This window comes from Condylostylus longicornis, unplaced genomic scaffold (genome assembly GCF_029603195.1).
Source record: "Condylostylus longicornis isolate FDR11 unplaced genomic scaffold, ASM2960319v2 ptg000022l, whole genome shotgun sequence".
Classification (NCBI taxonomy): domain Eukaryota; kingdom Metazoa; phylum Arthropoda; class Insecta; order Diptera; family Dolichopodidae; genus Condylostylus; species Condylostylus longicornis.
In genome coordinates this window covers 3,213,532-3,239,075 of record NW_026577991.1, presented here as the reverse complement: position 1 = coordinate 3,239,075, position 25,544 = coordinate 3,213,532, and the positions used below count along the sequence as shown (strand labels likewise).

Below are 25,544 nucleotides of genomic sequence, written 5' to 3'. Positions count from 1 at the left end.
TATTTTCTAATGGATATTTCACATTTCTAATAAGATTACTCATTTCTTTATATCAATTGTACGCCTCACTTTCAAAAACAAATTGAATAAATGCATTTTGTATGCATTTAAGAAAAAAACGAGATATGCAATATCGAATCTTTTCATTCGAAAATTATATTATACAATTATATGATAGTTACTGACTTTCTTTTCACTTTCCGAGTAAAATAGCGAAACAAACGATCAATCCCTAAAATATATTTAAAATTTTTAAAAATATTTTTACCCCGATATTGGAGTGATATTAAAAATTCAATATTTTCGGTTCAATTTGATTTTATTAATAAAATTTATTTATTTATTAATTTTGATATTATTTTAAATAATTTATCATCCTAAAAGTATGAAAAATTCACGTACGAGTAGTTCGCATAAAATAGTTTTTTCGTTTAATAAAATGAAATGAAAGTTTCAGAAAATAACAGTAAAAAAATAACAATTTTGAATTAATTTACTTATTGTGTGCTCTTATACTCTTGAAATTTTTATTAAATTTTTTTTGTTGTTTATACTTGTATTAAATGTATTAAGTGAGACGATTTTATTGCTAATAATTTTATAATTACTATGAGAAAATAAATTTACAATACATACTTGTACAACGGTATTAGAAATTACTTGTACAAAAAAGTGTATTTGTAATAGAATTAAAAATGAAATTGTACTAGTTTAACGAGTCATTTGAAATTTAAATAACAGCAAAACAAAAACAGAAAGTCATAATGTATTTTTCGGTAATAGGAAATAATTTATAAAATTTCTATAGAAATTGCATAAATGGAGAGAGAAGAGAGCGAAAATTCCCTGTATCTATTAAGTGAATATTGATTTAATGTTGAAATAAAAGAGAAAGTTCAGATTTTACATGCTAAATAACATTTTGAAAAAAAAATTTTAATTTATTTAAAATTTGTTTTTTAATTTTAGAACTATGGTCGTGGTAAAACTCCAATAATATCCTCCAATAATCTTATAATAAATTAATAAATGGTTTTAGGAACCATTTAACACAAAATAACCAAAAAAAATTTTGAATTAATTTTAAATTTAACCTGAAGTCTAATTTTTTTCATTCCTATATACGTTCTACTTTTGATTTTTTAATAATATTTCAGTAAATTTCGTTATTCACGCATCTTTATATTTTGTAATGTTACAATATTAACCTTATCTTAAAAAGTTCAATTAATAATATATTTAATGTGTACTAGAATATTATGAAATAGTTAAGTTAATAAAATCGAAAAAAAAAATTAAAAATTTTAAGAAAAAATTAATTTAATAAAAAAAAAAAATTAAATCAAATAAAAAATTTGAATTCCAATTCAATAGAAAATGAAATTCACAAAAATTTTATAAATTAAAATCAAAATAAAAAGGATTAGAAAAAAAAAACGATGAAATAAATAAAAAAAAAATAGAATATATAAATACATTTAAATTTATATATTAATAAATATATTCTTTTATATATAAATATTATTAAAAAGAAAAAATTCTATTTTAAAAATAAAACAAAAATCAATAAATTTCTAGAAAATTTAATTAAAAAATTCATAGGTTTTTAACTATAAAAACAGAACCAAAGCGGTGAACGGCAACGGCAGACGATTTTCGAGTTGCTAACTTAGAACAACAGGGGAGCTTAAAATAGTGTCACACACGCATGTAAACAAAGGATGTCAAAAAAAAAACCTCTCCGGTAAAATAGGAATTTAAGCTATTTTACCATCAGCGATTAAATTCACAGCAATAATTTCCCTTAATTCTAGTAATTCCAGTCAGTTCCATTTATAAGACACTTATATTGTGTATATTGTATATAAATTTTTGACATTTCGCCGAGGAAAATCGCTTTTGTTCTGTTTTCAACTTAAAATAGAAAAAGATTTTTCTATAAAAAATTTCTTTTATTTCTAAGAAACAAAAAAAAAAAAAAACTAAAAATCGAAAAATTAAGGTAATACAAAAAAAAAAATTAATATAACAAGAATAGAAATTTCAAAAGAAAAAATAATCAAAATTGGTATAAAGATTTATAAAAGGTTTATAAGAATAATCTTGTTCAGCTTACCTTTCGGAAAATCTTCAATACTAAATTTAACTTTTGTTTCATCACTCATTTCTTTGGTATAAATTGTTTGTTCTGAATTAATAAAAAAACAAAAATAGGTTTTTTTTTTGTTGTCGAATTAAAGAGAAAAATACATGAAAGAGAGAGAGAGAGGGAGAGAAAGAGAGAGAGAGAAAACATAAGAAAAAAAAAATCTAAATTTGTAAACGCATTATTTTTAATTTTTTTTCATTTTGTCATTTTTCATAATAGCATTTTCGGAACGCTTTCAAATTTAAAATAGCGTTTACTGAACGCTTCGCAATTTCCGATATATTTCACGTTCATTATATAGACATTTAATAAATTATAAATTTTCTTAAAAATAATCGTATATATTTTGTTTTTTTTTTTGTTTTTTAAATAAAATTGCTTTCGTTGTCATTTTTGTTGTCAAATTTTTTTTTAATAAAATCGAAATTTCGGAAACATTTCCGTTGTCCATTTTAAAGTTTCATTCTTTATGTTTCAATCACAACTGTCATTTGTTAATTTAAATATAAATTAGCACAATTATTATAATATATAGAAGCTGAAAAAAATAAAACCAGGATCCATGATGATATATAAGGCGATCGATATATTAATTAATAATAATGAAGAAAAAGGAAATTTTTTATATATATACATTCGTATATATTAAAACGACGATGATTTTAATGTTATTAATAATAATATCGTAAATAAAATGAATAATTTTACATTATAGATTCATATTTTTAGTTAAGAAAAAGAAAAAGGATGGCGAATAAAATATGTATATATAGTAATAATAAATTACAATTATTTAATAATTAAAATTGAAAATTAAAAATAAATATAATTAATATACAATAATTCTACAATAATAAATAAAATAAGAAGAAAAAATAAAAATATACATTTATTATTTTTCTGTTTTTTTTTTTTTTTTAATATTAATTTTCAATATGAATTAATAAGTTTGATTTTGTATATAGCACTAAAATTAAACAACAAAAGCTCTTAAATTAAATTAATATTTTATTTAATTATTATTATTAAAATACATTTTAATTATTTAGAAATGAAAATTTATACAATAAATTCATATTATTTATATATATATATATATACATAGATATACATATTTTGTATTATATTTGAAAATTTTTTATTATAAATAAATTTATTTTAATTTGGAAATTTTTAATAGGAGTCCGACACTGTAGGGGTTTTAGTTTATTCAATTCTCGAATAGTTTTAATTTGGAGTACGTTTGAAAATTGTATGCTGCACACAATAAAAATATAAATCGTTCGGAAATTATCCGCTGCGTAAAGTGCGTTCGAAATTAATTTTCGAATAATTATCAGTGCAGTGTACATAAACGAAAACCCCAGTTGTTTAACTATAAAATTAATAGAATGTCTTCGAGAAGAATTTAGCATTTATTTCAATAAGCTGAATATAAACCAGCGTATGATGCATTAATGAATTTTTAATAAATAATTAAAGCATGTCTTTACATAAATACTGAAATTTGTACAATTTTTTTTTCGAAAATACGAAATTTCGAAATTAATTTTTTTAAATTAGGAACAGCATCATTTTACTTAGAGACCACTAATTACAGTTTCAGAATAAAAAAGTCTTACTCATTCTACATATTTGAAATTTAATTTTAAAATATTGTTAATTAAATATTTTAAGGAGAAATAATAAAATTATCAAATAATCGAACAAGTTAATTAAATATGTTAAATGTATATATATATATGTATGTACATAATTATGAATTAAAAATTGAATAAAAATTTTCTTTACAACATTTATAATTAATTAAAATATTTAGGCCTTAAAATATACATATATATGTATGTATTTTAATAAATCTTACATTGAATTTTTGGTGATTAATTCATTTTAAAAAATTTCGATGAAAATTTTCATTTTGGACATTTTCTATTAATACATTTTGTATGTATGCATTTATTACATACATAGAAGACCATATATTTTATATTATATTAAATTTAATTTTCTTCACTAGTTGTCTCTTTAGCTATTTCTTCTTCAATATATTCAACATCAGTATAAGCATCTGAGAATTGATTACCTTTCATAAATTCTTTTTCTTTTTCAGCATCAAATGTATTTTTAGATTTTTCATAAACAATTGAATTACAACATCCTTCTAATAATACATCATTTAATTGTTTTGCAGCTGCTGTTATTGTATTACAATTATCATTAATATTTTGATTAAAAGTTGATTCTTCAATATCAGATGTTAAATTAATATCTTCAATATCGGTAACACATTGAGAATTACCTTCTGATTGAAAACATTCTTCATCTCTTAAAAATTTTTTAAAAATTGGACTTGGTTTCCGTATAATAGATAGACCACGTTCTGTTAATGCATCTCTTGAACTTATTGTTGATATATAATTTTCTTGTCCTAAAAATTCTGCATCACTTGGACATTTTTGTTCAGTATCTGAAACTGAACTACCGCCACCATCTTCATCAGCTGTAAAATTTTCTATGTCAGTTTTTGGATCTGGTGATATTGAACGTATACTTAATGCTTGTATTGCTTCAATTATTGCATCAGATGTTGATGATGATGGTAATTGATATTCACTTATTGATTTTGTTAATTTTTTTGGATTTTCAAAATCACTTAAATTTATTTCTTCTGTATCAGTTTTCATTTCATTTATATTTGAAGTACTTTTAGCAGCTGATAAACGTTGTGGTTTATTTCGATTTGATGTTTTTGATTTAACTGAACGTTTTCTTCTTGCTGTACCAGACATAAATATTTCTTCAATATCAGTTGTTGGTTCTTCAATATTATCACTACGTTTAACAGTTAAATTTTTAACACTTTCATAATTTTGTATAATTTCATTTTCCATAAAAATTGGTGAATTTCTACGTAAATCTTTTGTTTCAATTTTCAATAGTGACGGATTAATTTCATTGTCAGAAAATATTTCTTCATCAGTTTTATAAGGTTCATTTTCATAATCATGTAAACCAATTTCTATATCATCATTTAATTGTTCAACAGTTGTTATCGGATCACCATTTGTATTTTCACGTACTTTAATTAATTCTCTGATTGGTGGTGGAATTAATTTTGTACTAACACGTCTAAATTTTAATAATTCTGACAAAACATCATTACTTAATTCAAAATCTTCAGAATCTGTTTGTGTTTCTTGTGATATAATTGCACGGGCAATTAATATACCTTTTTTTGTTATTTCATCTTCATTATCGCTATTAGAATCTTCTTCTTCTTCTTCAGCTTGAGAATCATCTAATTTTTCTATATCAGTTAATGGTCCATCAGATGTTAGTGATACAGTTAAACAATTTGAATTATTCTTACTTTTAATTGGTTTATTTAATTTATGAGGACGATCTTTTGTGTATGTTGTTATAAATTTTACATCAATTTTTGGATAATCATCATAAATACTATCAGAATCGATATCAGATGTATCACTATCATACATATTTATTACTTCTTCAGCACCTGAACATAAAAGATCTTCAACTTCTGAAATAGCTCCACCGATTGCACCATCAGCATCACTATAACTCATATCATTATCACTGTAATTAATATCACCATTATTACTTGATTCATCGGAAATATCATCTGATGGAGTTTGATTGATTTTATCACTTGAAGCATCTGATAATTCTGGTACATCAATTTTATTTAATAATTTATGTTTCTTTTTAATGATGGTATCAATTTTATCAGCCATTTCTAAGCTACCGATATCAGGAAAATATGGTGTTAAATTTGTATTTATCATACGATCTTCAATTTCTGATACATCATCACCTGTTGTATCATAATTTTCACTATCAGTTTTTTGACCATTTTCATCATCCTTTAATATATTTTGAAGATTTTTTTTACCAGTTTTAACGGCACTACGAGTTTTCATTCCATCAGCATTATGTAATTCTTCTTCAATTGAACCATTATCGAAAAATTCACGAAATGATATTTTAATATCTGGTATTTCACTTTTTTCATCTTCTGATGCCGAATCAACATAATCTTCAATATCAGTTATCATTGATTGTTTTCTTGAATTATTCGATTCATACATTGATTTCATTAATTTTGTAAAATCTTCACCATCCGATACTTCATCATGACTATTAAAATCTTCAACATCAGTTAAGTCCCCGGGAAATATTCCTGGGCTATTTTCTTCTTCGGAACTCTCCGAAACATTACCATTAATAGCATGAGTTATTGAAATTTGTGGTATTTCGGCACTCATTTTGAATATTTTTATTTTATTTTTTTTTACTTTTTTAAATTTACTACAGTTTTGACTTTTTTTTTGTTTTGTGAATAAAGTTGATTTTTCAAATTATTTTTAATTTTTTCATTTTTATAATAATTGTAAAAAATGAAATGATAAAAGTATTTATTTTTAATTTATTTAATCAAAATAAAAAATTTAATTGAAAATTTTAAGTTTTCTTTTTGGGATAAAATTCAAAATGTCATTTGATTGTCAAAAATTTTAATAAAAGAAAGTGGAAACAAATTAAAAATTTCATATATTGTGTTCAGAAGTACTTATACCAACGATGACAAATCGTAAAATTGTGGTCAATTTAATTAATTAAGTAATTAAGCAGCATTGTCAATTTATGTTATTAAGCAACAACAATCATTTCAGCTAAATTCACTTTGAATTTGCAAAAATTTCACCATTTCTAAGCACAAGATATTTTCTTTAGCAATTCAACTAACATAAATTCAGGAAAAGAATATTTAATGTGAGTCAGTTTAGTTTTAAATTTTAATAAGATCAATATTTTAAGATTAATATTTTAAAATTTTACATGCAATATAAATTTTAACAGATTACTTTTCAACCACATTGTGTATAATTTGCAAAAATATAGTCTTTTTCCGGCTTTATTTATTTCACGAGTACATTTGTTAATGTCAAATTAACTCAATTACAATAACCGTGAAAAATATCTTATAATAATTAACAAATAATTAATTAAAAATAATAATTAAAAGCGTAAGTAGTAAATTTCACGTTATGAATCCATTAATTTGTCGCCGAGAACTTGCGATTTCACATAAAATCGATTGTGAAACCCAAGGTGAGTGTATTTATACTTGGTTAAAGCCGGTCTGTCCTCGTCACCGTCATGTAACATTATGTCATGAATAACGGCGTCTATAGATTTAAAGCTCTTCATTTTCTACGTTAAGCCGTTATCATATTACATTCTTTCGAAACAACATATCCAAACGGTAACATATACAATGTTGGACTTTAATTATAATAAGAATAAGAGATGGTTCGACTTGTTAAAAATCCATTCACATAAAAATCATATAAAATTTATAGTTTTTTGTATTAATTCTTTTAAATTTTAGAAAAAATATAACAATTAAACGAAGAAAGCTGATCACAACTAATATTTTTTCTTAATATTATTTTTTTTTAAATCCAAATTATTTTAAGAGTTGTAGGAAAAAGCAATAAATCTTATTTTTAATTTTAAATTTTTATTAATAATTTTAAAAACTTACTCTTTAGAGGGAAAAATAATAAAATGTGAAGAAAATAAATATTTTAAAAATTAAATAAAATAATAAAGTAAGCGCATAAGCATCGCAGATTTATTTAAAAGTTGAAATATATAATTAAATTAAAAAAAAAATTGTTATTAAATTAATAAAAAAATATTCTTTTGTTTTTATAAAGTTGATTTTTTCATTCTATAGGAATTGAAAGTTTCCCAAACTGTTATAATTAAAATCAAAGCGTTGAAAAATAAATCTCGTTTATTTTTTGTTTTTTATATTTGATGAACAAATTATTTAATTAAAAAATAACAAATTTGAAATGATTTAAAAAATTTTTATACAAAATTAAATAAAAATGTGATTTTTGCATTTATTTTCTTTAATCATACATGTTTTGTTTTAAATCATACATCACTTAAAATCATTCACAATATTGTTTTTGAATCATACATTTTGTGTGAAAAGTGATTTAAATAAATTTTTGTTGTAGATTAATTGAAAATTTTGCAAATTAATAATTTTTTTTTTTAAAATTCTTCTATTATTATGTAAGATTCAAAATTTGTAATTAATAAATTTAAGTTAGTTAAAGCGCAAAAGCATTGATGCTAATTGAATATTAAAATTTTAGTGATCTTAGTGATTGTAGTAAATTGTATGAACGCCGTATGATATACAACATATCATACAACGTTTTGCTTAGCTACTTTTGCTCAATTTTAGTTTAATATTAGTGTTTTAATTAAATTTTGCAATAATCACATTAGATTTTTTTTCTTGAATTTTAAGTGCAATTATTTATAAGAAATATTAAAATTATATTTTATTAGATTTAGAGTTTGGATTTATAAAAAAAAAACAAAAAAAAATAATAAAAATATTAAAATGATGTTTTTTTCTTTTTGTTTTTAACTTGGATTTGCTGAAAGGGATTTAGAAAATTGATTTGTAAGAAAATTTAATTAATTTTTAAAAAATAAGCAAAAAATTTGAATTATTTTTTAAATTAGCAAATTTATTAAAAATGACTTTGCAGTACCAAAAGAAAAAAATATTGAGGAAGAAAAATTGGAAAATGAAATTTTTTTATTATTTATTTTGTACGCACATTTAAATAATTCTGGTTATCATTTAAATTTGGGTTTTTAATTATTTTGGATACAATTTTGTAATTTAAAATCACTTGGATATTTTCAAAATAATTCTATTGAGTCTATATTATGTACAATATTTTTCTATTGTTTTATCCAAATTGTTTGTTTTCTATTATTTTTTTTTTTTATTATTTTTTATAATTACCTGTTTCTTGTGATGAACTTGATTCAGAACTTGATATATGATCCTTTGATTTTATGGTACTTGTTGGAGTTGATGGTGTTAAGGTTTGTTGAATTGTATTATTTTGTGCAGAAATATCAATTTGATTTTCTAATTTTATATTTGATAATGATGTTGTTGTTGTTCCTGTTTCAATTGTATTCGATGATGAACTTGAAATTTCTATTGATTCAGTTTTTTGTTTATGTTCTATTGAAGAATGAATTGAATGGATTTTTTGAATATTATCAATTTGTTTCTGATGTTGTGATGATTTCATTTGCAAATGTTGTTGTTGTATTTGCATTTGTTGTAAACTTAATTGTTGTTGTTGTTGTTGTTGTAATTGTTGCTGTTGTTGTGGTTTTTGACTTCTTAAATCTTCAATTAATTGTAATGGTCTTTTGGTGGGTTTTGGTGAAGTTGGACTATATTTTTTTTCTGTATCGACACCAGATGAAAATGATGGTAATGCAATAGAATCAGATAAACTAGAATCTGTTGTTGTTTCAATTAGGCTAACATCAAAATCAGCACATTTATATTCATTTGCTTTTTTAACTAATTCACTATAATCTACTGTTAATGGTTGCCTAAATATTACTTCAATTGATTTTGATGGATCAACAGTTCGTGTAAAAACTTCACTTGTATAAATTTTTGTACCATTTGATTTTGATTTACGTAAAAAATGATTAGGACTGGACGGAAGAGAAGATGGTTCTTTTTGTTTTGTCATTTCATTATTATACATAATTGAATCTTTTGAGGCATATTGTAATGCTGATTGACATCTTTTTGTATAATTTTCATCATCGGATTTTGTTTGTTTATCACCGATATGTTTTTTAATACGTAATGGTTTTCTTATTTCTATTGGTTCAAATTGTGTTGTTGTTTGTATTACAACAGAACTACGTATTGGAGGTGGTTTTGATTCTTGAAGTTTTGTATTTATAACTTCTTTAGTTTTCTTTGTAGATTTATCTGATACAATATTTTTATTATCTAATTTTTTTATAGTCGTCTCTCTTCTACTATCAATTTTACTTGTTACATTTTTTAATGTACTACTACTACTCTTAATATTTTTTGATGCTGTATCAACAGACTTAGTCGATATTTTTATATCTGATTTATTAGTTTTTGTTAATGATTGTGTTCGTCTACTCAAATTTAAAAGGCTTTTTTGACTTTTTTCTAAAGCTAACTTGTTTGACGGAGGTTTTTTATCAGCTGTTTTGGTGGTAGAAGCGTCCACTTTAGTTAATTTTTGGGATTTTGTTCTGGTTTGACCAGACTGACCTTCAATTTTCACATCTTTATCTTTAGTTTGTAATTGATCTTTTGAAATTTTAGTTGAAATGATAACAGAAGCTATTGATGTAGATGAATTTGTAGATGTTTGTGAAGCAGATTTACTTGTACTGGTTGATTTATACTTTTTAATTTCTTGCGGTTTTCTTGACTCTTTTATGAAACTATGTTGTTTTTCTAAATTTTTTTGATAAGTTGGAGTTAAACTTTGCTCAAGATTTTGACTTAAAATTCGATGTGTTGATGGAGTTATGCTACGTTCTTCAGTCAAATGATATGGGGGTCTCGGTGAAACTGATCTACTGTTCGAATCTGGTATTTCAATTGGAAGTCCAACTTTAGCATTACGAGAAACTGTTGATTGCATATAACCGAACTTACGAGAATTCGCTGATGTCGGAATATATGGTTTACTTTCTAAGACAACTTTTGGTTTAGAAATTTCCATACCTGGCGTCTTTAAAATTTTTCTAGATTTAGATATCTCAACAGAATATTTATTGCTGTCCTTTGATTTTGCTAATGTTTTCTTTTCAATAGATATCTGTCGTTCAAACGACAAGTTGAAAGCTTGAACTTTGGTTGTTTTGTGCGTTTTTACGGGTGTAAAAGGTGCCGATGATTTTATTGTTTTCTTTTTTGTCGTTTGTATATTTTGTTCTGAAGTTTCGACATCTTTGAAGTCTTCAATTTTGGCGGCCGTTGCTGAATCACTATCAGATGAAATTTTTGTCGGTTTTAATTTAATTTTTTGACTTTTAATTGGTCTTCTTTGCTCCATTAAATTAATATTTGCACCCTTTGGTTTTAACAATTTAGGATCAAGTTTAGGATCCGTTTCTCTTCTTACAATTTTACTAGTTTGAGTTCTATCTTGTTTTGATTTTTTAATAGGAGTACGCGGTTTAATCTTCTCAGATTTTAAATCAACAAAGTAACTTACTGAATGAGATGATTTCTTTTGTGTTAATGAAATGTTTTTGATGTCTTGCTCTTCTTTAGCAAAAGTTTGATATTTTGCGGGAAAAGCTTCTAAACTGTCAAGACTATTGTCTGATTCAACTTCATTATCTGACTCAATACTATCTGGTTCTGTAGATTCAATATCACTTTTTAATCCGGTTGTAAAAGATTCGTCGTCTTTTCCAGAGATAATTGAGTTAGCCATTATAGCAGGCATAGGTTTAGTTATTACATAATCGGTTTTACTGTTTTTGTCCAACTTTGTTGAAATCTTCCCGTCTTTTACTCTTTTAGACAGTCCCGTGAAAGGTTTTTTGATCGGTCTGTCTTTACGCTCAATAGCTAATTCCTCTGGCGAACTTTCTGTTAAATGAGATTTTTCATATTTCGATTTTAGTTTCGCAGATCTTAGAGCATGATTGGTTCTTTGCATATTTGCATTTGAAAACTGATTTTTGCTCAAATCATTTGTATTAGACTTACTTAAGATTTTCGACTGAGTTGTACCGTGTGTTTCCTTCATAACATTTTCCGTATAGCTTATAGACTTTTCAATAGCTACAGATTTGTCTAAGAGTTTATCTTCCAAATTGCTAACTTTTGATGTGAGGTCCAACGTTTTCAGTTCTATTACAGGGCTCTCTTTAGCACTCTTAATTGGTTTTCTAATAAGGGATGTTTTATCGAAAGATTTTTCTTTTATCAAAAGATCATTTTCAGGCGAAATGATTAAATTCATGTCGGGACTGTAAACGACAGACTTCAATGGTTTTTCTATTACAGAATGTATATCTATTACTGCTTTATCTTCTTTCTTATCGGATACTACGGGTTGCTTTGGTTCGTCTAAAGTTTCTTTAAGGTCATCGAGAGGAGCCATCAAATCTTTGTCAGGCTTTGTTTGTTTGTCAGTCAGAGCTGGTTTTTCTGTTACCCCTTTTTCTTCCTTTTTATCGGAAACTACAGGTAGCTTTTGTTGATCTAACTTTTCTGTAAGGTCATCGAGAGGAGTTTTATAATCACCTACTACTGTCGGGTCTACTTTTTCAGGTGAGATGGTCAAGTCTCTGTCAGACCTCTCCATGTCAGGCTTTGTTGGTTTTTCGCTTAGAGCTGGATTTTCTATTACCCATTTTTCTTCCCTTTTATCAGAAGTTACAGATTTAAGTGGCTTGTCTGACTCTTCTTTGAGGTCATCAAGAGGGGATTTATGATCATCCAATTGTATAGGGTGCACTTTATCAGGAATGTGTATGACAGACTTCAATGGTTTCTCAATTACAGAAGGTGTATCTATTACTGCTTTATCTTCTTTTTTATCGGATACTACGGGTTGCTTTGGTTCGTCTAACGTTTCTTTAAGGTCATCGAGAGGAGACATCAAATCTTTGTCAGGCTTTGTTTGTTTTTCAGTTAGAGCTGGTTTTTCTGTTACCCCTTTTTCTTCCCTTTTATCGGAAATTACAGATTTATGTGGCTTGTCTGAGTCTTTCTTAAGGTAATCGAGAGGAGATTTATGATCACCTAATTCTATAGGGTGCATCTTTTCAGGGGACGTGGTTAAATCTTTATCTGGACTGTGTATGATTGACTTTAGTGGTTTCTCAATTTCAGAAGGTGTATCTATTACTGCTTTATCTTCTTTTTTATCGGATACTACGGGTTGCTTTGGTTCGTCTAAAGTTTCTTTAAGGTCATCGAGAGGAGCCATTAAGTCTTTGTCAGGTTTTGTTTGTTTTTCAGTTAGAGCTGGCTTTCCTGCTAGCCCTTTTTCTTCCCTTTTATCAGATATTACAGGTTTATGTGGCTTGTCTGTCTCTTCTTTAAGGTCGTCGAGAGGAGATTTAGAATAATCCAATTCTATAGGGTGCAACTTTTCAGGAGACATGGTTAAATATTTGTCTGGACTGTGTATGACAAACTTTAATGGTTTCTCAATTTCAGAAGGTGTATCTATTACTGTTTTATCCTCTTTTTTATCGGATACTACGGGTTGCTTTGGTTCGTCTAAAGTTTCCTTAACGTCATCGAGAGGAATCATGAAATCTTTGTCAGGCTTTGTTTGTTTGTCAGTTAGAGCTGGTTTTTCTGTTACCCCTTTTTCTTCCCTTTTATCAGAAATTACAGGTTTTTGTGGCTTGTCTGACCCTTCTTTAACGTCACCGAGGGGAGATATATGATCATCTAATTCTATAGTGTGCACCTTTTCAGGAGACATGGTTAAATCTTTTTCTGGACTGTGTATGACAGACTTTAATGGTTTCTCAATTACAGAAGGTGCATCTATTACTGCTTCATCTTCTTTCTTATCGGGTACTACGGGTTGCTTTGGTTCGTCTAAAGTTTCTTTAAGGTCATCGAGAGGAGCCATCAAAACTTTGTCAGGCTTTGTTTGTTTTTCAGTTAGAGCTGGTTTTTCTGTTACCCCTTTTTCTTCCTTTTTATCAGGAATTATAGGTTTATGTGGCTTGTCTGACCCTTCTTTAAGGTCGTCGAAAGGAGATATATGATCATCTAATTTTATAGGGTGAACCTTTTCAGGAGACATGGTTAAATCTTTGTCTGGACTGTGTATGACAGACTTTAATGGTTTCTCAATTACAGAAGGTGTATCTATTACTGCTTTATCTTCTTTTTTATCGGATACTACGGGTTGCTTTGGTTCGTCTAAAGTTTCTTTAAGGTTATCGAGAGGAGCCATCAAATCTTTGTCAGGCTTTGTTTGTTTTTCAGTTAGAGCTGGTTTTTCTGTTACCCCTTTTTCTTCCTTTTTATCAGGAATTACAGGTTTATGTAGCTTGTCTGACCCTTCTTTAAGGTCGTCGAAAGGAGATATATGATCATCTAATTCTATAGGGTGCACCTTTTCAGGAGACATGGTTAAATCTTTTTCTGGACTGTGTATGACAGACTTTAATGGTTTCTCAATTACAGAAGGTGCATCTATTACTGCTTCATCTTCTTTCTTATCGGGTGCTACGGGTTGCTTTGGTTCGTCTAAAGTTTCTTTAAGGTCATCGAGAGGAGCCATCAAAACTTTGTCAGGCTTTGTTTGTTTTTCAGTTAGAGCTGGTTTTTCTGTTACCCCGTTTTCTTCCTTTTTATCAGGAATTATAGGTTTATGTGGCTTGTCTGACCCTTCTTTAAGGTCGTCGAAAGGAGATATATGATCATCTAATTTTATAGGGTGAACCTTTTCAGGAGACATGGTTAAATCTTTGTCTGAACTGTGTATGACAGACTTTAATGGTTTCTCAATTACAGAAGGTGTATCTATTACAGCTTTATCTTCTTTCTTATCCGATACTACGGGTTGCTTTGGTTCATCTAAAGTTTCTTTAAGGTCACCGAGAGGAATCATCAAATCTTTTTCAGGCTTTGTTTGTTTGTCAGTTAGAGCTGGTTTTTCTGTTACCCCTTTTTCTTCCTTTTTATCAGGAATTACAGGTTTATGTGGCTTGTATGACTCTTCTTTAACGTCACCGAGGGGAAATTTATGATCATCTAATTCTATAGGGTGCACCTTTTCAGGAGACATGGTTAAATCTTTGTCTGGACTGTGTATGACAGACTTTAATGGCTTCTCAATTACAGAAGGTGTATCTATTACTGCTTTATCTTCTTTTTTATCGGATACTACGGGTTGCTTTGGTTCGTCTAAAGTTTCTTTAAGGTCATCGAGAGGAGCCATCAAATCTTTGTCAGGCTTTGTTTGTTTGTCAGTTAGAGCTGGTTTTTCTGTTACCCCTTTTTCTTCCTTTTTATCAGGAATTACAGGTTTATGTGGCTTGTCTGACCCTTCTTTAAGGTCGTCGAAAGGAGATATATGATCATCTAATTCTATAGGGTGCACCTTTTCAGGAGACATGGTTAAATCTTTTTCTGGACTGTGTATGACAGACTTTAATGGTTTCTCAATTACAGAAGGTGCATCTATTACTGCTTCATCTTCTTTCTTATCGGGTACTACGGGTTGCTTTGGTTCGTCTAAAGTTTCTTTAAGGTCATCGAGAGGAGCCATCAAAACTTTGTCAGGCTTTGTTTGTTTTTCAGTTAGAGCTGGTTTTTCTGTTACCCCTTTTTCTTCCTTTTTATCAGGAATTATAGGTTTATGTGGCTTGTCTGACCCTTCTTTAAGGTCGTCGAAAGGAGATATATGATCATCTAATTTTATAGGGTGAACCTTTTCAGGAGACATGGTTAAATCTTTGTCTGAACTGTGTATGACAGACTTTAATGGTTTCTCAATTACAGAAGGTGTATCTATTACAGCTTTATCTTCTTTCTTATCCGATACTACGGGTTGCTTTGGTTCATCTAAAGTTTCTTTAAGGTCACCGAGAGGAATCATCAAATCTTTTTCAGGCTTTGTTTGTTTGTCAGTTAGAGCTGGTTTTTCTGTTACCCCTTTTTCTTCCTTTTTATCAGGAATTACAGGTTTATGTGGCTTGTATGACTCTTCTTTAACGTCACCGAGGGGAAATTTATGATCATCTAATTCTATAGGGTGCACCTTTTCAGGAGACATGGTTAAATCTTTGTCTGGACTGTGTATGACAGACTTTAATGGCTTCTCAATTACAGAAGGTGTATCTATTACTGCTTTATCTTCTTTTTTATCGGATACTACGGGTTGCTTTGGTTCGTCTAAAGTTTCTTTAAGGTCATCGAGAGGAGCCATCAAATCTTTGTCAGGCTTTGTTTGTTTGTCAGTTAGAGCTGGTTTTTCTGTTACCCCTTTTTCTTCCTTTTTATCAGGAATTACAGGTTTATGTGGCTTGTCTGACCCTTCTTTAAGGTCGTCGAAAGGAGATATATGATCATCTAATTCTATAGGGTGCACCTTTTCAGGAGACATGGTTAAATCTTTTTCTGGACTGTGTATGACAGACTTTAATGGTTTCTCAATTACAGAAGGTGTATCTATTACAGCTTTATCTTCTTTCTTATCCGATACTACGGGTTGCTTTGGTTCATCTAAAGTTTCTTTAAGGTCACCGAGAGGAATCATCAAATCTTTTTCAGGCTTTGTTTGTTTGTCAGTTAGAGCTGGTTTTTCTGTTACCCCTTTTTCTTCCTTTTTATCAGGAATTACAGGTTTATGTGGCTTGTATGACTCTTCTTTAACGTCACCGAGGGCAGATTTATGATCATCTAATTCTATAGGGTGCACTTTTTCAGGAGACATGGTTAAATCTTTGTCTGAACTGTGTATGACAGACTTTAATGGTTTCTCAATTACAGAAGGTGTATCTATTACAGCTTTATCTTCTTTCTTATCCGATACTACGGGTTGCTTTGGTTCATCTAAAGTTTCTTTAAGGTCACCGAGAGGAATCATCAAATCTTTTTCAGGCTTTGTTTGTTTGTCAGTTAGAGCTGGTTTTTCTGTTACCCCTTTTTCTTCCTTTTTATCAGGAATTACAGGTTTATGTGGCTTGTCTGACTCTTCTTTAACGTCACCGAGGGGAAATTTATGATCATCTAATTCTATAGGGTGCACCTTTTCAGGAGACATGGTTAAATCTTTGTCTGGACTGTGTATGACAGACTTTAATGGCTTCTCAATTACAGAAGGTGTATCTATTACTGCTTTATCTTCTTTCTTATCGGATACTACGGGTTGCTTTGGTTCGTCTAAAGTTTCTTTAAGGTCATCGAGAGGAGCCATCAAATCTTTGTCAGGCTTTGTTTGTTTGTCAGTTAGAGCTGGTTTTTCTGTTACCCCTTTTTCTTCCTTTTTATCAGGAATTACAGGTTTATGTGGCTTGTCTGACTCTTCTTTAACGTCACCGAGGGGAGATTTATGATCATCTAATTCTATAGTGTGCACTTTTTCAGGAGACATGGTTAAATCTTTGTCTGGACTGTGTATGACAGACTTTAATGGTTTCTCAATTACAGAAGGTGTATCTATTACTGCATTATCTTCTTTTTTATCGGATACTACGGGTTGCTTTGGTTCGTCTAAAGTTTCTTTAAGGTCATCGAGAGGAGCCATCAAAACTTTGTCAGGCTTTGTTTGTTTGTCAGTTAGAGCTGGTTTTTCTGTTACCCCTTTTTCTTCCTTTTTATCAGGAATTACAGGTTTATGTGGCTTGTCTGACCCTTCTTTAAGGTCGTCGAAAGGAGATATATGATCATCTAATTCTATAGGGTGCACCTTTTCAGGAGACATGGTTAAATCTTTGTCTGGACTGTGTATGACAGACTTTAATGGTTTCTCAATTACAGAAGGTGTATCTATTACTGCATTATCTTCTTTTTTATCGAATACTACGGGTTGCTTTGGTTCGTCTAAAGTTTCTTTAAGGTCATCGAGAGGAGCCGTCAAATCTTTGTCAGGCTTTGTTTGTGTGTCAGTTAGAGCTGATTTTTCGGTTACCCCTTTTTCTTCCTTTTTATCAGGAATTACAGGTTTATGTGGCTTGTCTGACCCTTCTTTAAGGTCGTCGAAAGGAGATATATGATCATCTAATTCTATAGGGTGCACCTTTTCAGGGGACATGGTTAAATCTTTGTCTGGACTGTGTATGACAGACTTTAATGGTTTCTCAATTACAGAAGGTGTATCTATTACTGCTTTATCTTCTTTCTTATCGGATACTACGGGTTGCTTTGGTTCGTCTAAAGTTTCTTTAAGGTCACCGAGAGGAGCCATCAAATCTTTGTCAGGCTTTGTTTGTTTGTCAGTTAGAGCTGGTTTTTCTGTTACCCCTTTTTCTTCCTTTTTATCAGGAATTACAGGTTTATGTAGCTTGTCTGACCCTTCTTTAAGGTCGTCGAAAGGATATTTATGAGCATCTAATTCTATAGGGTGCACCTTTTCATGAGACATGGTTAAATCTTTGTCTGGACTGTGTATGACTGACATTAATGGTTTCTCAATTACAGAAGGTGTATCTATTCCTGCTTTATCTTCTTTTTTATCGGATACTACGGGTTGCTTTGGTTCGTCTAAAATTTCTTTAAGGTCATCGAGAGAAGCCATCAAATCTTTGTCAGGCTTTGTTTGTTTTTCAGTTAGAGCTGGTTTTTCTGTTACCCCTTTTTCTTCCTTTTTATCAGGAATTACAGGTTTATGTGGCTTGTCTGACCCTTCTTTAAGGTCGTCGAAAGGAGATATATGATCATCTAATTCTATAGGGTGCACCTTTTCAGGAGACATGGTTAAATCTTTGTCTGGACTGTGTATGACAGACTTTAATGGTTTCTCAATTACAGAAGGTGTATCTATTACTGCATTATCTTCTTTTTTATCGGATACTACGGGTTGCTTTGGTTCGTCTAAAGTTTCTTTAAGGTCATCGAGAGGAGCCGTCAAATCTTTGTCAGGCTTTGTTTGTGTGTCAGTTAGAGCTGATTTTTCGGTTACCCCTTTTTCTTCCTTTTTATCAGGAATTACAGGTTTATGTGGCTTGTCTGACCCTTCTTTAAGGTCGTCGAAAGGAGATATATGATCATCTAATTCTATAGGGTGCACCTTTTCAGGGGACATGGTTAAATCTTTGTCTGGACTGTGTATGACAGACTTTAATGGTTTCTCAATTACAGAAGGTGTATCTATTACTGCTCTATCTTCTTTCTTATCCGATACTACGGGTTGCTTTGGTTCGTCTAAAGTTTCTTTAAGGTCACCGAGAGGAGCCATCAAATCTTTGTCAGGCTTTGTTTGTTTGTCAGTTAGAGCTGGTTTTTCTGTTACCCCTTTTTCTTCCTTTTTATCAGGAATTACAGGTTTATGTGGCTTGTCTGACTCTTTTTTAACGTCAACGAGGGCAGATTTATGATCATCTAATTCTATAGGGTGCACCTTTTCAGGAGACATGGTTAAATCTTTTTCTGGACTGTGTATGACAGACTTTAATGGTTTCTCAATTACAGAAGGTGTATCTATTACTGCTTTATCTTCTTTCTTATCGGATACTACGGGTTGCTTTGGTTCGTCTAAAGTTTCTTTAAGGTCACCGAGAGGAGCCATCAAATCTTTGTCAGGCGTTGTTTGTTTGTCAGTTAGAGCTGGTTTTTCTGTTACCCCTTTTTCTTCCTTTTTATCAGGAATTACAGGTTTATGTAGCTTGTCTGACCCTTCTTTAAGGTCGTCGAAAGGAGATTTATGAGCATCTAATTCTATAGGGTGCACCTTTTCATGAGACATGGTTAAATCTTTGTCTGGACTGTGTATGATAGACTTCAATGGTTTCTCAATTACAGAAGGTGTATCTATTCCTGCTTTATCTTCTTTTTTATCGGATACTACGGGTTGCTTTGGTTCGTCTAAAATTTCTTTAAGGTCATCGAGAGAAGCCATCAAATCTTTGTCAGGCTTTGTTTGTTTTTCAGTTAGAGCTGGTTTTTCTGTTACCCCTTTTTCTTCCTTTTTATCAGGAATTACAGGTTTATGTGGCTTGTCTGACCCTTCTTTAAGGTCGTCGAAAGGAGATATATGATCATCTAATTCTATAGGGTGCACCTTTTCAGGAGACATGGTTAAATCTTTGTCTGGACTGTGTATGACAGACTTTAATGGTTTCTCAATTACAGAAGGTGTATCTATTACTGCATTATCTTCTTTTTTATCGGATACTACGGGTTGCTTTGGTTCGTCTAAAGTTTCTTTAAGGTCATCGAGAGGAGCCGTCAAATCTTTGTCAGGCTTTGTTTGTGTGTCAGTTAGAGCTGATTTTTCGGTTACCCCTTTTTCTTCCTTTTTATCAGGAATTACAGGTTTATGTGGCTTGTCTGACCCTTCTTTAAGGTCGTCGAAAGGAGATATATGATCATCTAATTCTATAGGGTGCACGTTTTCAGGGGACATGGTTAAATCTTTGTCTGGACTGTGTATGACAGACTTTAATGGTTTCTCAATTACAGAAGGTGTATCTATTACTGCTCTATCTTCTTTCTTATCCGATACTACGGGTTGCTTTGGTTCGTCTAAAGTTTCTTTAAGGTCACCGAGAGGAGCCATCAAATCTTTGTCAGGCTTTGTTTGTTTGTCAGTTAGAGCTGGTTTTTCTGTTACCCCTTTTTCTTCCTTTTTATCAGGAATTACAGGTTTATGTGGCTTGTCTGACCCTTCTTTAAGGTCGTCGAAAGGAGATATATGATCATCTAATTCTATAGGGTGCACGTTTTCAGGGGACATGGTTAAATCTTTGTCTGGACTGTGTATGACAGACTTTAATGGTTTCTCAATTACAGAAGGTGTATCTATTACTGCTCTATCTTCTTTCTTATCCGATACTACGGGTTGCTTTGGTTCGTCTAAAGTTTCTTTAAGGTCATCGAGAGGAGCCATCAAATCTTTGTCAGGCTTTGTTTGTTTTTCAGTTGGAGCTGGTTTTTCTGTTACGCCTTTTTCTTCCTTTTTATCAGGAATTACAGGTTTATGTGGCTTGTCTGACCCTTCTTTAAGGTCGTCGAAAGGAGATATATGATCGTCTAATTCTATAGGGTGCACCTTTTCAGGAGAAATGGTTAAATCTTTGTCTGGACTGTGTATGACAGACTTTAATGGTTTCTCAATTACAGAAGGTGTATCTATTACTGCTTTATCTTCTTTCTTATCGGATACTACGGGTTGCTTTGGTTCGTCTAAAGTTTCTTTAAGGTCACCGAGAGGAGCCATCAAATCTTTGTCAGGCTTTGTTTGTTTGTCAGTTAGAGCTGGTTTTTCTGTTACCCCTTTTTCTTCCTTTTTATCAGGAATTGCAGGTTTATGTAGCTTGTCTGACTCTTTTTTAACGTCAACGAGGCCAGATTTATGATCATCTAATTCTATTGGGTGCACCTTTTCAGGAGACATGGTTAAATCTTTGTCTGGACTGTGTATGACAGACTTTAATGGTTTCTCAATTACAGAAGGTGTATCTATTACTGCTTTATCTTCTTTTTTATCGGATACTACGGGTTGCTTTGGTTCGTCTAAAGTTTCTTTAAGGTCATCGAGAGGAGCCATCAAATCTTTGTCAGGCTTTGTTTGTTTTTCAGTTGGAGCTGGTTTTTCTGTTACGCCTTTTTCTTCCTTTTTATCAGGAATTACAGGTTTATGTGGCTTGTCTGACCCTTCTTTAAGGTCGTCGAAAGGAGATATATGATCGTCTAATTCTATAGGGTGCACCTTTTCAGGAGAAATGGTTAAATCTTTGTCTGGACTGTGTATGACAGACTTTAATGGTTTCTCAATTACAGAAGGTGTATCTGTTACTGCTTTATCTTCTTTTTTATCGGATACTACAGGTTGCTTTGGTTCGTCTAAAGTTTCTTTAAGGTCACCGAGAGGAGCCGTCAAATCTTTGTCAGGCTTTGTTTGTTTGTCAGTTAGAGCTGGTTTTTCTGTTACCCCTTTTTCTTCCTTTTTATCAGGAATTACAGGTTTATGTGGCTTGTCTGACTCTTCTTTAACGTCACCGAGGGGAGATTTATGAGCATCTAGTTCTATAGGGTGCACTTTTTCAGGAGACATGGTTAAATCTTTGTCTGGACTGTGTATGACTGACTTTAATGGTTTCTCAATTACAGAAGGTGTATCTATTACTGCTTTATCTTTTTTTTTATCGGATACTACGGGTTGCTTTGGTTCGTCTAAAGTTTCTTTAAGGTCATCGAGAGGAGCCATCAAATATTTGTCAGGCTTTGTTTGTTTTTCAGCTAGAGCTGGTTTTTCTGTTACCCCTTTTTCTTCCTTTTTATCAAAAATTACAGGTTTATGTGGCTTGTCTGACCCTTCTTTAAGGTCGTCGAAAGGAGATATATGATCATCTAATTCTATAGGGTGCATCTTTTCAGGAGACTTGATTAAATCTTTTTCTGGACTGTGTATGACAGACTTTAATGGTATCTCAATCACAGAAGGTGTATCTATTCCTGCTTTATCTTCTTTTTTATCGGATACTACGGGTTGCTCTGGTTCGTCTAAAATTTCTTTAAGGTCATCGAGAGAAGCCATCAAATCTTTGTCAGGCTTTGTTTGTTTTTCAGTTAGAGCTGGTTTTTCTGTTACCCCTTTTTCTTCCTTTTTATCAGGAATTACAGGTTTATGTGGCTTGTCCGACCCTTCTTTAAGGTCATCGAAAGGAGATATATGATCATCTAATTCTATTGGGTGCACCTTTTCAGGAGACATTATTAAATCTTTGTCTGGACTGTGTATGACAGACTTTAATAGTTTCTCAATTACAGAAGGTGTATCTATTACTGCTTTATCTTCTTTCTTATAGGATACTACGGGTTGGTTTGGTTCGTCTAAAGTTTCTTTAAGGTCACCGAGAGGAGCCATCAAATCTTTGTCAGGCTTTGTTTGTTTGTCAGTTAGAGCTGGTTTTTCTGTTACCCCTTTTTCTTCCTTTTTATCAGGAATTACAGGTTTATGTGGCTTGTCTGACTCTTTTTTAACGTCAACGAGGGCAGATTTATGATCATCTAATTCTATAGGATGCACCTTTTCAGGAGACATGGTTAAATCTTTGTCTGGACTGTGTATGACAGACTTTAATGGTTTCTCAATTACAGAAGGTGTATCTATTACTGCTTTATCTTCTTTTTTATCGGATACTACGGGTTGCTTTGGTTCGTCTAAAGTTTCTTTAAGGTCATCGAGAGGAGCCATCAAATCTTTGTCAGGCTTTGTTTGTTTGTCAGTTAGAGCTGGTTTTTCTGTTACCCCTATTTCTTCCTTTTTATCAGGAATTACAGGTTTATGTGGCTTGTCTGACCCTTCTTTAAGGTCGTCGAAAGGAGATATATGATCATCTAATTCTATAGGGTGCACCTTTTCTGGAGACATGGTTAAATCTTTGTCTGGACTGTGTATGACAGACTTTAATGGTTTCTCAATTACAGAAGGTGTATCTATTACTGCTTTATCTTCTTTTTTATCGGATACTACGGGTTGCTTTGGTTCGTCTAAAGTTTCTTTAAGGTCATCGAGAGGAGCCATCAAATCTTTGTCAGGCTTTGTTTGTTTGTCAGTTAGAGTTGGTTTTTCTGTTACCCCTTTTTCTTCCTTTTTATCAGGAATTACAGGTTTATGTGGCTTGTCTGACTCTTTTTTAACGTCAACGAGGGCAGATTTATGATCATCTAATTCTATAGGGTGCACCTTTTCAGGAGACATGGTTAAAGCTTTGTCTGGACTGTGTATGACAGACTTTAATGGTTTCTCAATTACAGAAGGTGTATCTATTACTGCTTTATCTTCTTTTTTATCGGATACTACGGGTTGCTTTGGTTCGTCTAAAGTTTCTTCAAGGTCATCGAGAGGAGCCATCAAATCTTTGTCAGGCTTTGTTTGTTTGTCAGTTAGAGTTGGTTTTTCTGTTACCCCTTTTTCTTCCTTTTTATCAGGAATTACAGGTTTATGTGGCTTGTCTAACTCTTCTTTAACGTCACCGAGGGGAGATTTATGATCATCTAATTCTATTGGGTGCACCTTTTCAGGAGACATGGTTAAATCTTTGTCTGGACTGTGTATGACAAACTTTAATGGTTTCTCAATTACAGAAGGTGCATCTATTACTGCTTTATCTTCTTTTTTATCGGATACTACGGGTTGCTTTGGTTCGTCTAAAGTTTCTTTAAGGTCATCAAGAGGTGCCATCAAATCTTTGGCAGGCTTTGTTTGTTTCTCAGTTGGAGCTGGTTTTTCTGTTACGCCTTTTTCTTCCTTTTTATCAGGAATTACAGGTTTATGTGGCTTGTCAGACCCTTCTTTAAGGTCGTCGAAAGGAGATATATGATCGTCTAATTCTATAGGGTGCACCTTTTCAGGAGACATGGTTAAATCTTTGTCTGGACTGTGTATGACAGACTTTAATGGTTTCTCAATTACAGAAGGTGTATCTGTTACTGCTTTATCTTCTTTTTTATCGGATACTACGGGTTGCTTTGGTTCGTCTAAAGTTTCTTTAAGGTCACCGAGAGGAGCCATCAAATCTTTGTCAGGCTTTGTTTGTTTGTCAGTTAGAGCTGGTTTTTCTGTTACCCCTTTTTCTTCCTTTTTATCAGGAATTACAGGTTTATGTGGCTTGTCTGACTCTTCTTTAACGTCACCGAGGGGAGATTTATGAGCATCTAGTTCTATAGGGTGCACCTTTTCAGGAGACATGGTTAAATCTTTTTCTGGACTGTGTATGACAGACTTTAGTGGTTTCTCAATTACAGAAGGTGCATCTATTACTGCTTTATCTTCTTTTTTATCGGATACTACGGGTTGCTTTGGTTCGTCTAAAGTTTCTTTAAGGTCATCGAGAGGAGCCATCAAATCTTTGTCAGGCTTTGTTTGTTTTTCAGTTGGAGCTGGTTTTTCTGTTACGCCTTTTTCTTCCTTTTTATCAGGAATTACAGGTTTATGTGGCTTGTCAGACCCTTCTTTAAGGTCGTCGAAAGGAGATATATGATCGTCTAATTCTATAGGGTGCACCTTTTCAGGAGAAATGGTTAAATCTTTGTCTGGACTGTGTATGACAGACTTTAATGGTTTCTCAATTACAGAAGGTGTATCTGTTACTGCTTTATCTTCTTTTTTATCGGATACTACGGGTTGCTTTGGTTCGTCTAAAGTTTCTTTAAGGTCACCGAGAGGAGCCATCAAATCTTTGTCAGGCTTTGTTTGTTTGTCAGTTAGAGCTGGTTTTTCTGTTACCCCTTTTTCTTCCTTTTTATCAGGAATTACAGGTTTATGTGGCTTGTCTGACTCTTCTTTAACGTCACCGAGGGGAGATTTATGAGCATCTAGTTCTATAGGGTGCACCTTTTCAGGAGACTTGATTAAATCTTTTTCTGGACTGTGTATGACAGACTTTAATGGTATCTCAATTACAGAAGGTGTATCTATTCCTGCTTTATCTTCTTTTTTATCGGATACTACGGGTTGCTCTGGTTCGTCTAAAATTTCTTTAAGGTCATCGAGAGAAGCCATCAAATCTTTGTCAGGCTTTGTTTGTTTTTCAGTTAGAGCTGGTTTTTCTGTTACCCCTTTTTCTTCCTTTTTATCAGGAATTACAGGTTTATGTGGCTTGTCCGACCCTTCTTTAAGGTCATCGAAAGGAGATATATGATCATCTAATTCTATAGGGTGCACCTTTTCAGGAGACATTATTAAATCTTTGTCTGGACTGTGTATGACAGACTTTAATGGTTTCTCAATTACAGAAGGTGTATCTATTACTGCTTTATCTTCTTTTTTATCGGATACTACGGGTTGCTTTGGTTCGTCTAAAGTTTCTTTAA

General features: G+C 31.2%; 3 protein-coding genes across 3 annotated transcripts in view; all 3 read right to left on the bottom strand.

Moving 5' to 3' along the window:
* LOC129606941 (uncharacterized) overlaps nt 1–18,186 on the bottom strand; it is a 40,076-nt gene extending 21,890 nt beyond the window's left edge. Inside the window, exons 1-6 of the mRNA XM_055517588.1 lie at nt 15,496–18,186; nt 14,506–15,348; nt 14,098–14,358; nt 13,846–14,028; nt 9,015–13,698; nt 2,117–2,188 (exon numbers count right to left, since the gene is read on the bottom strand). Of these exons, the coding sequence (XP_055373563.1) occupies nt 2,117–2,188; nt 9,015–13,698; nt 13,846–14,028; nt 14,098–14,358; nt 14,506–15,348; nt 15,496–18,186 (8,734 nt within the window). The remainder of the gene's footprint in view (nt 1–2,116; nt 2,189–9,014; nt 13,699–13,845; nt 14,029–14,097; nt 14,359–14,505; nt 15,349–15,495) is intronic.
* A 1,106-nt stretch (nt 18,187–19,292) lies between these two features.
* Nucleotides 19,293–22,095, bottom strand: LOC129606940 (histone-lysine N-methyltransferase 2D-like). Its single transcript, XM_055517587.1, has 5 exons — nt 21,358–22,095; nt 20,698–21,288; nt 19,708–20,628; nt 19,348–19,638; nt 19,293–19,298 (listed from the first exon to the last, which is right to left on the bottom strand). The coding sequence occupies exons 1-5, from the start codon at nt 22,093–22,095 to the stop codon at nt 19,293–19,295; spliced, it is 2,547 nt and encodes an 848-aa protein (XP_055373562.1).
* A 647-nt stretch (nt 22,096–22,742) lies between these two features.
* LOC129606938 (proteoglycan 4-like) lies at nt 22,743–25,046 on the bottom strand. Its single transcript, XM_055517586.1, has 4 exons — nt 25,026–25,046; nt 24,658–24,969; nt 22,805–24,588; nt 22,743–22,755 (listed from the first exon to the last, which is right to left on the bottom strand). The coding sequence occupies exons 1-4, from the start codon at nt 25,044–25,046 to the stop codon at nt 22,743–22,745; spliced, it is 2,130 nt and encodes a 709-aa protein (XP_055373561.1).
* Between the last annotated feature and the right edge of the window lie 498 nt (nt 25,047–25,544).